The sequence below is a fragment of the Phragmites australis genome, chromosome 5, assembly GCF_958298935.1.
Source record: "Phragmites australis chromosome 5, lpPhrAust1.1, whole genome shotgun sequence".
NCBI classification, from domain to species: domain Eukaryota; kingdom Viridiplantae; phylum Streptophyta; class Magnoliopsida; order Poales; family Poaceae; genus Phragmites; species Phragmites australis.
The window spans coordinates 42,151,622-42,164,866 of record NC_084925.1 but is presented as its reverse complement, the minus strand read 5'-3'; the positions used below and the strand labels follow the sequence as shown (position 1 = coordinate 42,164,866).

The 13,245-nt window shown below is 41.7% G+C and overlaps 1 protein-coding gene across 1 annotated transcript; it reads left to right on the top strand.

Annotated features, from left to right (window-relative positions):
• The first annotated feature begins 3,566 nt into the window (after positions 1-3,566).
• LOC133919773 (kinesin-like protein KIN-4C) lies at positions 3,567-11,710 on the top strand. The gene is made up of 27 exons (XM_062364275.1): positions 3,567-3,812; positions 3,902-4,043; positions 4,374-4,520; positions 4,623-4,775; positions 4,867-5,117; positions 5,293-5,468; positions 5,565-5,689; positions 5,923-5,959; positions 6,037-6,242; positions 6,315-6,428; positions 6,693-6,779; positions 6,871-7,048; positions 7,458-7,558; positions 7,659-7,757; positions 7,833-7,946; positions 8,009-8,125; positions 8,199-8,279; positions 8,370-8,441; positions 8,524-8,614; positions 8,726-8,751; positions 8,851-8,936; positions 9,502-9,561; positions 9,651-9,878; positions 9,983-10,124; positions 10,254-10,349; positions 10,463-10,984; positions 11,109-11,710. The coding sequence occupies exons 2-27, from the start codon at positions 3,909-3,911 to the stop codon at positions 11,430-11,432; spliced, it is 3,768 nt and encodes a 1,255-aa protein (XP_062220259.1). The 5' UTR covers positions 3,567-3,812; positions 3,902-3,908; the 3' UTR covers positions 11,433-11,710.
• The last annotated feature ends 1,535 nt before the right edge of the window (positions 11,711-13,245 follow it).

Below are 13,245 nucleotides of genomic sequence, written 5' to 3'. Positions count from 1 at the left end.
ACAGAGTTATTACCTCGGGATCCAATGTTGGCCGAGCCTCTAGAAGGTGTCCAGAGTACGTAAACACAAGCGCAGGTACAGGTCGATGCCGTCCAATTGTGCCCGATGCGTCGCATCTATCACAAGGTCGATGAGCTCCGTACCTACAAGCAAAAAATATTATACTGCATAACATAAGGAATACGACAAGCACGTAGTAATGCAATGCAAAATATGCAAAATATGCAAAATAAAAATTAAACACGAGAGAAATAAAACACAAATATAATACATAACATCACATACTCAGGTTGTCCAGTAACTCCAAATAGTACATAATACAACATGTCCCAAATATTACAACACATACTTACGTTGTCCGAATATTATATAATACAACAATGTGCCAACATTACAGTACTTCAACACATAGACAGATGAATATTACAAACATAGAGCACCATAAAATTAGTAATACAACATGGAAATAGTCAGGGCGTGCTTCAAATAATAGTCTCGATCGAAGGCTTTTTCTTCTTCTTCGGCTGGCGTATCAGACACACCTAACCTTCTTGCATGTATTTCTACCCCGATAGCTGTGAGTATATACCCCTTGTATTTGCCTATGAGAAATGTTCTGTCCACGCACATTACCGACCGGTAATGTTGGAATGCCTCGACCATACAGCCGAATGACTAGAACACTCGCTGAAGGACTCGATCTCCATCCTGATTGACAAAATCATGAATAACAATACAGGTGTCACGGTTCCTGCCCTGAATAACCTCTAGCAGTGAAGGCAAGTTATGGTATGAGTCCTTATAAGTGCTAAACTTCTTCTCTAACACCTTCTGTTTCGCTCTTCATGCCATGTCATATGAAATCTCGTACCGAAATCTGGTGTTGATAGCATGCATAACTCCAAAAGAAAACATACTATTCTTCTTCACTATCTCTGGGTACATCACATTTGCAACAAAATCAGCGCTCATGTTCCTATGCACGCGCAGAGGTCGGCTCAAGTTGCAAGTATGTGGCTCAACAATAGATGCTAACCATACTGTACCACACCTCGACAACAATCCATAAACTCTCCAAGTGCAACATTCAGCTAAACATTTGATGTCGTATATCCGATGATTATATATTACCACCTTAAACTCCCTCGCTTCCAAGAAACACTATCTCTTCACTGAAACACCTGGCCTTTGGTCACCACGATAGAATCATACTCCCATGCTGACTCGTGCACTAATGCCTTATCCTGCTCTCTATGATCAGCACGCATCGTGACCTAATTTTCTTATCATCGTTACGTTCTTCTCTTGAAGACTGTATTTCAATCGGTGCACTAGTCTGTAGGGGTACCTTCAGAACCATACTCTGATGCACCTCCTCATGGATAACATTTTCACTAATAACTTCTACATGCTATGTCAAGCTCTTGTGGACCCAATATCACTCGCTTCTATAAGGATACAGTGGGAAAAACCTATTTCAACTTCAGTGACAAAAATTATTGTCATTGCTTTGAACATGTAACCTCCAAGAGCTACTACTGCCAGTTGGTTTCTCGATGTCTAGGAATCAGAACATTCACCGTCAATCGCTGATGTACCGGACTGAGTTGCAGCAGATTATGCAGCCAACCCAACACTTAGGATCGCCGAATCTCTCCAGACTATGCGATTCTGTGTCCACAAACTAGAAGTTACTCAGATCCACCCCACAATCACAATGCATGACATATCTAGGACCTTAAAAAACCCTAAACCCAACTGCGGTCGCCATTTTCGATTCAACAGCCATACTATACTCCATTAGGTTAAATAATTATAATCAACATACAACAGTCACGATCACAAATTTATTCAACCTCATCACTTGTATTCTACATAACCGTCAAATATCATCACTAACATACTCTTTTTGTTGACACTATATCATTCCAAATGTATTGCCCCCAAAAACAATTACTCCATTCATAATAATTCGACTTCAAACCACTAAAGATTGAAACATTATAAACTACATATTCTCTATGCTACACTTATCTAAATTTTTCTATTATAAATTCTAAATGAATCATATTTTTCTCATTCCATTCCAAATATAATACTACGAAAATCCACAACAATTCAAATATACATTTCCTATATCGATAAAAAATATGTACGTCTAATAATATCAAATTTTCAAATCATATTAAGTAACATATTTTAACTATACTATATTTCCTATATATAGCTAATTTCCGAAACATACCTACTCTACTCTAAATTCCATATCCTTATTCTCCTAAATTATCTACTCTACTCGACATTTCTCTAACTATTTTTCTAAGTATTTCTAACATTAAATTATCTAAATATTTAAACTTTTCTAAATACTCCACATTGCCGAACTTCCTCAAACTATTCTAACCTAAATTTTCAAACTATACTAAATTTTCTACCTAACTATACTAATTTTTCTAACTATTGTAAAGTTTCAAACTAGATCTACTCTATTATAAATTTCCTATCCTAACTTTTCTAACTTTTCTACTCTATCCTAGATTTTCCTACTCTATTCTAACTATTGTATACTAATTTTCCATACTCTATTTTAACTACACTTATTTTTTTTTCTAATTTTCTAAGTATTCTTATTTTTTTTAACTACATCAACTTTCTAAATACCCATAAATTTGTAACTAATTATAACTATTTCAAAAAAGAAAAATCTCTTGCCGGCCACCGCTGCTCTCGCCGGGCGCCTCTACTCTCGCCGGCCACCTCCACCCGCCGGTCGCCTCTGCCCGACAGCACGCCGCCCGCGCCGCACGCCGTCGGCTCGTCGGCATCGCCCGTGATGTTTACGGTCGAGCGTGGGAGGGGAATCGACGACTGTAGATTATATAAAGGTCTGTCGACACGGGAATACCAACATGCCTAACGTGGCACTTGTCGGTATTCCGTGTGACGATATGTTATAACGTTTTACCTGTCAGCACGTGGAATGTCAATAGGCTATTACACTGTACAAACTTCCTACGTGGCACACCTCTTTAGCTGTGTCCATAACTTATCGACATTCTGCGTGCCGACAGATCTTCGGCTCCAGAGCCACGTACCGATAGGTATCTATTGTTGCAATTTTTTTAAAATTTAATTATTATTTTTGCAATTTTTCAATAAAATAATATTATTTAAAAAATTCACAAAAACAGCCGTTCTCATGGGCAGAGTCGTCATTGCCAATAGTTTGAATTCGAAATCGCATCCGAAGTTGTCGTCTTGCAGCTATGCATCTGGACCACTACCTCCTCTTACGCCCGTAGATCACGTCCAAAGGACCACCGCTAACCCAGACAGCCAAGCGACGGTTGGTCCGTAAATCGATGGCCATAGATGCACCGCGTTGCATAGACCAGGTCCATCAAGTCAATCACAGTCTCGGTGCGGCTCCCGCATTTGTTCACATGGACACAAAACGTTCCTACGCCAAGTCCATACACCGCTTGGATGCGCGTACAGACACGGCCTTAGCACCATCCAGTAACGGGTCCATAGACACGGTGTGTTATTGGTAAATGACGCGCAGCGGAGGTCACGCGACATGCCCTAATTTTTCGAAATCCTCCGAGCGGGCGCTTCTCGCTCTCACCCGTTCGGCATTCCGCCCATCTCTCTCTCTCCCTCCTCCTCCTCTCCTCCCTTCTCTCTCTTCGAGAGGGCGATCGATCCCCAACCCTAACTAAGCTCGCCGCATCACAAATCCCCAACCCAAGCGCAGCTCGTCGTTGTAGGTCGTAGAGCGTCGCCAATCCTCCCAGATCCGCCGGTTTGAGGTGGTTATTGTTTCTCGTTCTTTGGGGTGCGATTTTAGGGTATTTTTTTTTCTGGCGCTGGTCTGATCGGTTTGGGGATTCGTGGCTAGGGTTCCGATGGAGAGCTCGGAGGCGGCGGCGAACCAGCAGAAGGACAGCGTGAAGGTGGCCGTCAACATCAGGCCGCTCATCACGTTCGAGCTCCAAGACGGCTGCACGGACTGCGTCACCGTCACGCCCGGCGAGCCTCAGGTATCGATTGTTTTGATGGAGAGTGTGTCTGGTTGGGTGCCATCTGGTGGGGAAAACGTGATGCTTCTGAGATTTCGAATTGATGCGTGCACCGGAGCAGACTGGATGAAAATCTGGGCGGCCTGATTCAGCAAAGGCCAACTGGTGCCGAAGATGACTAGTGGAAGATTTATGCTCAGGACCATCGTATTCGCTGATTTGAGACTGTTCTTTTATACCAGAGTGCTGAAGCATATATAAGTTCAGAAATTGCCACTTTGTCAGGGTATTTATTTTTGAAAATGGCTTGTAGGTTCCGAAAGATGTTGACGATTTTCTCTGCTGTTTTAGGTTCAAATTGGCCCCCATGTCTTCACCTTTGATCACGTCTATGGAAGCACAGGGACTCCGTCATCATTAATATTTGAGCAATGTGTGCATCATTTAATCGACTCATTATTCAGCGGATACAACGCTACTGTCCTAGCGTATGGCCAGGTGCAATTCTTTTGCATGATGAAATTAATAGTGTTTTTAATAGGCTGACTATCTTTTAGATGAACATTCTGTAACATAATCGTTTTACCTTGACAACTTTAGACGGGTTCTGGCAAGACATATACGATGGGTACCAATTATAGCGGTGAAGCTAACTGTTTAGGGATAATTCCTCAAGTTATGGATACAATATTCAGAAAAGTTGATGCCTCAAAGGATGGCACAGAGTTTTTAATCAGGGTGTCTTTCATCGAGGTAAGAAAGCTAGTAGCACTTGTCTCTTTCTTATTTTTACCAGCAGCTGTTAGCTTGTTATCATTCTGCGGTGTGGTGCTATGGATTTCAGATATTCAAGGAGGAGGTCTTTGATTTGCTCGATGGAAATCATGCTGCTCTCAGAATTGATTCGGGGTCTGTTGCCAAAGTATCGGCACCTGCCAGAGTTCCAATTCAAATTCGAGAGACTGCGACGGGTGGCATAACCCTTGCTGGTGTCACGGAGGCTGAGGTAAAATCAAAAGAAGAAATGGCATCATATTTGTCACGTGGGTCGTCGTCGCGTGCAACAGCAAGTACAAACATGAATAAGCAGTCGAGGTATGCTATGCATTTATAAATTCTCTTTGTGCGATGACAGGAAATACTGACTACATTTCTGCTTTGTTTGTACTCTATCTTTCCTTTGCTGTGATTTATACTAGTTTTTACATGATCAAGAAGTGCCATGTGAGTTATGATAATTCTTTATGTTAATGGTGCTGTTTATCTGTAGTCGCTCTCATGCCATCTTCACAATATGTGTTGAGCAAAAGAGGACATCTGGTCCAGCATCTGACAAGTCAGACATCAGTGACTATGACATATTATCATCAAAATTTCATCTAGTCGACCTTGCTGGTTCTGAAAGGGCTAAACGGACTGGCGCAGATGGACTAAGGCTTAAAGAAGGTAATGAAGGCTCTCCCAATGTTTGTACATGTTGGTTTAGTTCAGAAGATAATTGTGCAACTGATATCAAGTTTGTTATCTATTTCGTGTCTACAGGTATACATATAAATAAAGGTCTTCTAGCTCTTGGCAATGTTATAAGTGCATTAGGTGATGAAAAGAAGCGGAAAGAAGGAGCATTTGTCCCATACCGGGATAGCAAATTAACCCGCCTTCTACAGGTAGGATTTTTATATTTATGGTAATGTATTGTTTCAGTACTGATTTCCATTCTAGTTTGTACCAACTTTACTTGAGATAAGCATGCACCTCATCATTTGAATTTCATTATGATACATGTTTGCTGACAGATAATGTACCTAGGGACTTTAGTAGTAGGCATTATTACTTACAAATGGCTTACCTTTTTTACATTTACATCGGGGCTTGCTAAGGGTATAAATCATTTTTGCAGGATTCTCTAGGAGGAAACAGTAAAACTGTCATGATTGGTAGGTCTATTTTTTCCAGACATATCCTGGTATTGGAGGCACTTAATCAATTTGCTTTGCTATTTCTTTTCCTGCAGCTTGCATTAGTCCTGCTGATATAAATGCAGAAGAAACCATAAATACACTCAAATATGCCAATCGTGCACGCAACATTCAAAATAAAGCGGTGGTAAACCGTGACCCAGTTACAGCAGAGATGCAAAAACTGAGGAGCCAGGTTGAGCAGCTGCAGACTGAACTTCTGTTTTCCCGCAGTGGGAGTGCAGCACTAGAAGAACTTCAGGTAGGCTGTCTTATCTTAATTGGCTGGTCCAGTCATTTGATTTCATTACCTAATGTTTGCTGCGTGTTTCAGTTGCTGCAAAAAAAAGTCTCTTTACTTGAGCTAAAGAATTCTGAGCTCAACCATGAGCTCAAAGAAAGGGAGTTGTCTTGCGAACAGTTGGCAGAACGCGCCTGTGCTGCCCAGGTATCTATCATTTCTTTCTGCTCGAAAGTGATGTCTTGCTTTCTTGCTCTGGGTCCATAATATACTTCTTCGCAACATGTACATGTATGTTTGGTCTTGTTCCTCTCGTGTGACATTTCTGTTCAACAATTATATGCAATCAGTTTATAGTGCGTGCCATGTCTTTGTCATGTCCCTAGAAAAGTATGTAGTGAGCCAGTTAGACATGAAAACCGTCGTTAACATAGCACAGCAGAATAATAAATTCATTAAACGTTGACACAGCTGGAAAGGGATCAGTTGATGTTGATGCTTGAATGTGCGCGGAATGGAAAATCATGGGATGATATTAAGAATGCTGGTAACGACCAAGTGAGTGAAATTACATCTATATGCCTTGAAAAGATTTATATGCGCGTTGTTTGTTATATCATCCTACTCCAATTTTTTTTGTTCCAACCAGGTTGTGGACCTTATGAAGAGCTACATATCAAAAATCCAGCGGTTGGAAGGTGAACTGATGCGGCAAAAGTTCTCCGATGCATGCCGAAATGGTTTACATGATCGCCTTGCGGTTGAAAGAGACATTTTTCTAAATGGCTTGGGTTCTGGCTGTGAAGTAGGAACACCTGATGCTTCAAGTAAGCCTCTGAAACAGATTTATACCTTTTCTTCAAAGCACTACTGTAATAAACACCTTTTTTCAATAGTTGACCCTTCTCAGTTCAGTAAGTGCTTGTAGCACATTTGGAGCTAGGATTATCTAGCTCTGCTTATCATTATTAGCTTGTTTTTCTACTTGATGATTTATCTAGCTATCTAGATTTGTGTTACTACATAAATTACATAACTGAAAACCGAAGTTTAGTTAATTATTTGTTCAATCTTTGATTGGAAAGATGTTAGAACTCAACAATCAACATTACCTCTTCTGTATAATGTTGTTATTCCCCAAACCTTATTGTTCCTAAAACTGTTGAATATATATCAGCCAGGATCACTGGTATCCTTCCCGAATCTTATACTGTTCAATAACTATACTATCTTCAGGTGAAGTTGATGAAGAAGAAAAAGAGAGAGAACATTCATCCATGCAAGACAAACTTGATAAGGAGCTGCAGGAACTAGATAAACGACTTCAGCAAAAGGAGGTACTGATTTAGTTATTTTACCTGAATCCTCGAGCCTAGTATTGCGTGCTTTGATTCACCTTGAAGAGTATAATTATACCTTCTTTTCATGTTTCAAAAGGCAGAGATGAAACAATTTGCCAAGAGCGACACCTCTGTTCTCAAGCAACATTACGAGAAGAAGTTACATGAGCTTGAGCAAGAAAAGAAAGCTCTTCAGGTTTTACTTGCTTAATTTGCTGATTTTATCCTTTCCCTTTTTCTGACACACTAGTAACACTCTTCATGTTTACAGAAAGAAATAGAGAATCTTAGCCATGCGTTGACCAATATATCTTCTTCTACGGATGAGAGTGCACAAAAGCTGAAAGAAAACTATCTTCAGAAGCTGAATACACTTGAATCTCAGGTTCGTACATACATCAAAACGTTTGTTAACTTCCTCATGTACTAACTACACACAATTTGCAGGTCTCTGAACTCAAGAAAAAGCAGGAAGCTCAACAACAGCTGCTACGGCAGAAACAGAAAAGTGATGAGGCAGCTAAGCGTTTACAAGAAGATATTCAACGCATGAAGTCTCAGAAGGTGTTTTTTCCTCCAAACTTGCCCAAATGTAATTCAATATTTTTTTTACATATATCCTTTTCATTCCATGTAGGTTCAACTTCAACAAAAGATGAAGCAAGAATCTGAGCAATTTAGATCGTGGAAGGCTGCCCGTGAAAAGGAAGTACTTCAGGTAAATGTTCTTACTGGTTGTTGGTCAGTTTCGTATAAACTTCTTTTCTCAAAGAACTGGTAGTGAGAGTGCTGTATTTCTATTAATTAGCTCAAGAAGGAAGGGAGACGAAATGAATATGAGATGCACAAACTCTTGGCCCTAAATCAGAGGCAGAAAATGGTTAGTTTCTCCTCTCTTTTTTTCCTCTTTCGGCTTTCAAATAGCATGATTGTCACTTGCACAATTCTGTTTGAATTTGTAGGTTTTACAGCGGAAAACTGAAGAAGCCGCCGCTGCTGCGAAAAGATTGAAGGAGTTGCTGGAAGCAAAGAAGTCCACCCGTGACACATATGGTAAGAAGCTACGGCCAGTGGCTTTATATTCTTTGCCATTAGATTTCAATGAGCTCATAAGTCATAAATGGATTTTTTACTACCTTTTGACCGAATTTCCTAATTTTTCAGGAGGCACCAGTGGTTCGGGGATGCAGGTGCCCGTGAAAATCCTGGACGATTTTGTTAGCAAATGCAATTACTAGTTCCTGTATGCCTGCTATACTATGTCTGACATTCTTTTGATACGTCACTAGGCCTTAATGCGAGCTATTGATGATGAACTTGAAGTTACTATAAGAGCATATGAATTACGTTCACATTATGAGCGACAAATGCAAGAGTAAGTCTTAGTTTTCCGTTGTTGCTATATTATAGATCTTGGGCCTCTAATGCTATTGTCGTCTTGTGGTGCATTTTATGTATTTGTGCATTATTTTGAGCATTTAGATGAAGGAATAGACATAGATGTGCAGCCATTCCATGTAAATATGCAGTGAAAATGATCTCTTGTTGTGCGAATGGACCACTAGAGAATTGGCTACGAGTATAGGTGTATGAAATAGGTTCATTTCCTTCTGCCTAGTTGTTAAATTACAATTCTAAGGGTTTTTCCAGTACATAATTCCGTGAATGGAAATAATGGGCTTCCATTATCTAAGTTGTTGCTCTTACCTAATTTATTCAATTCCCTAACCAAAATATGTGTTATTGCTTGCCTCTGAAATCCCTTATGACTTGATATACCTATGTCGGTGATTTACCCCTTTTTCTTGCTACATCTGAGCTGTGTAATTTATCATCTGTAATTGAAATATGGTGGCCCAGTTGGTTGTGTATTATAGGCGTCTTCTGTATTTGTTTTGCACCACTGCACCAGTTTTACATGGAAATTTTTCTTAAAACAGGAGAGCGGCAATATCCAAGGAAATAGCGAAGCTAAAGGCGGAAGCGAAGCACAAGATGAGGTTGGATGATTTACTGTTCTTTTTTCTTTTGCTAAACAGATCTGTTGCATTGTCTCTGAATTTCTGCTTACTATTTGTTATTTCTATAGTGACTGTCCTCAATTTATGTCTCCAAGCGCTAGAAGTTCTAGGATATCGGCACTAGAGAACATGTTATCCTCGTCGTCTAGTGCTATGGTGTCTATGGCCTCTCAACTGTCAGAAGCAGAGGAGAGGGAGCGTGTATTCAATGGTAAGGGTAGATGGTACCATGTCAGGTCCTTACCGGAGGCAAAGAACATAATGAACTACCTTTTTCAGTTAGTATCGTCTGCAAGGTACGCTGTATTTTTCATTCCTTAAATACATTTTGTGGTGGAGCTTATGTGATGCATATTTCTGGTTTCCCAAAATGTTATTATTTTCTGTATTTTACTTCTAGGTGTCAACTACAAGATAAAGAGGCGATGTGTAATGAAAAAGAACTCACCATAAGTGAACTGAAGGAAAAGGTGGTTGTGCTTAATAGCGCAAAGAGGCAGTTAGAAACGCAAGTGAAAGATCTAAGTAACCAAAATATACAGGTAAATATTCTCAGTTTTGCATTGTGCTAATTTGACGACGTCTAGGATAAATTTACGATGCATTTCAACATAATAGATATGAATTTGGTTGTCATCTCTCATATGCTTACACTTTGTTGTAATCGGCAGCTTTTTACTGCACTGAACAATGCAAAGAAATCTGTTACCACTTCAAGGAGTGGTACTGACGTTTCAGAAGAGGGTCAAACTAATGCCATGCGTAAGGTATATATGCGCCTTTAAGTTCATCTAGAACACATCTGGTGATATTATTAGTCATTGCGCACACTATGTTGTTTTAGTTAAATGTGCCTGATTGTCGTCCCTACTACACGTAGGGGGCTCGAGCTTCGCAGTTTTTCGATTATAGTAAGAACAGTTTCAATTGGTCGGACGATATGGACATATCAGACTCTGAAAACTCGGAAGAGTTAGAAGATACGAGTGAGGGATCTGATGGAGAATGGGTAGAGTCGACCAGAAAAACCAGAAGACGCCGGAGAACAGTGTCCGGCCGTTCAAATCCTAACCTTGGTCGTCAAAATACACAGGAAAATGCAGAACCAGAGAAGCCCACCGATGAAAAGTCCATTTTGCCAAAAGATAATCTTTCTTCACATGGCTGCTCGTGTTCAAAATATTCATTATGCAAGACCAATAAATGCGAGTGCAGAGGCTCAGGTGGACAATGCGGTGCAGCATGTGGTTGTAAGGATTCCAAATGTTCCAATAGGGAGTCTTCTTCAGATAATGCGGAAATCGTGAATCAGGGAGTCATGCTTCTCGAGAATGCTTTCTCTGAGAAGGAAGCGCACGACGCAAAGTCAAGAAAACCGTTGGCTGACATTGGTAATAGTGTGGTAAGTACTGTGATCCCCACTGTGGCTTAAAATCACTGCATCTAGCTGCAGGATGGTTGCTAATTCTTCATAGCAACACCCGGTGTTGCGCCATTGCCTCACTCTGTGATTTTTCTCCTCTCAGGTGAAACAAGCCGCCGAGACAAAGAAGCCGAGGAAAAACTGGCGCAAATCGACAATTCAGCTCGTCCCAGACCCTCTCCCGCCCTCCGCGCCGGAGACCACCGAGGCTGCCCCGCGGGACAGAGCTGACATCCCCCTCAGGCTGCCGAGAGCCATGTCCTCGGCGCCCGCGGAGAGCAACCCTCCTCTCACGGACCGCAACGCAGCCAAGCCCAACGAGTCCTTGAGCAGCAGCAACAAAGAGAGCACCGGAGCCGCTGCCACGAGGCCGCCGTCTCAGGTGAGAAAGAACGCCGCCACCGAGAAGGAGAACCAGTTGCGATGATTCGGTAGCTGCCATGCAGTCTGCAATTGTGACAATGGGGGGAGGCTGCCTCGGCGTCCTTCGTAGAGGCAGGCTAAGACTTTGGAAATTGGGAGGGGTCCTCTCGGGTTCCTGTGGGATGAGGTGATGACGCATTCTATCACAATGTTGTGCCTTGTATGTGCCTTGGCTAAGGCCGACTGCTTTGACTGGAATGCAATGTTTTTGTACTTCGACTGGAATGCAACGCTTTTGTACAATGTTCGATGAGTTGAACATTGTGGGTTAAGTTATATCAATCTGATAAATTATGTCCAGATGCATGAGTTCCTTTTGCAATTCAGACTATCTTTAAAATTAATGTAGACTTACATGCAATAGATTGTAAGATCAGTAAATAATGTAGACTTTTATCTCTGTCCTGGTCAGTCTTCCAGTCTATAATTTATGTGCAATGTTATACTTCGCTGTAGACAACAGTTTGGTCAGAAGTATTTCGAATAGAGATTGCAAAGAGACAATAGATCCAGAGAATGAGAAATCGTATCTTTGATTGATGAGTTTACACACATAGATACATGTTCAAGGGACAAGAATATGTCGGTTCGGGTGGCAGTATATCCGAATGGTGTTCCTTTGTTATAACTGCTAATTATAGTTTAATCACAGATTAATCATATGTGTAACAGACAGGACGTTTGTTCACAATACTCCCCCTCGATCAATTATCTTGTATGTAAACTTTTGATTGAAAACTTATTAGAGAGAGCCTCCTCAACCTCAAAGCTGGAATCGATGAAGGCCAGCGCGATGAAGGAAGACCCGGTCGGCATGTTGAGGTTGATGCCACGGGAAGAAGAGGTAGGACCGTAGTCCGCTATTGCACCAGGAAGGCTCATGTTGCGACGGACTCGAATGATCCAATTGCAGCGAGCGATCGTCACATTGGAAGATTCTGAAGCCGGTTCTACCATATCAGAGGACGCTCCAGTGGCTTGCACTGGAACGGAGCGAGCGGCCTCAGCCCTTAGAGGATACTACAACCAAACGTGCACCTCCAGATCCTCCTCCTCTGAGGAAGGCACTACCACCGTTGGTGGAGCGTTGAAGAGAGGAGCAGCACTACGACGTGCTGCCATCGTTGGCGGTGACCCAACAGCAAGAGTGGCTGCAGGAGCCACTGGAGGGGTGGGTGGATCCTTTGAATGTACGCAGTGGTGACGACGACGGTGATGATCACGTGCACGAGCGTGGCGACGAGCAAGTGAACGGCCAGGGCTTCGGGGGTGACCGAGCGGCAATATGTGACAGAGAATGGCAACCTCCAAGTTCATCAAGCAACGAAGAACTTCTCCAGTGGTTAAGATGAAGGATCCATCTATTTCTTTGCCTTGATCTGATAGACGCCTTTGTGCCTTCTCTGTTAGTGAGGCCGATTGGCTCTTTTCTTCTATGATGTCGTCGCTCAGTGGTGAACTCTGATGCTGATAACGTATCTCGATCTACTGTCTCTTTGCAATCACCATTCGAAATAAGAAGGTTACAGCAGCAATGGGACGCCGAGGCATACTTTTTGCTTGCCCAAGCTGCCATCAGGGCATCCATTTTTGTTTCTTCAGTCCAAAGTGTTGCCTTCAGCAAAATTAGCCTGTTTGGTTTCCAGTTCTGATGCCGCCCCCAAAAGCCCAGTGATATTTACAGCATTTCCTCTTTTACCTTTGCTGTGCCAAGATAATCTTGCCTTGATTCCTGTGGTAAGATTGAAGCCATACAGTTACAGATACAATCACGCTAAACTGCAGGGTAGGCGAGAGAAGATACTAAAGATTGATAA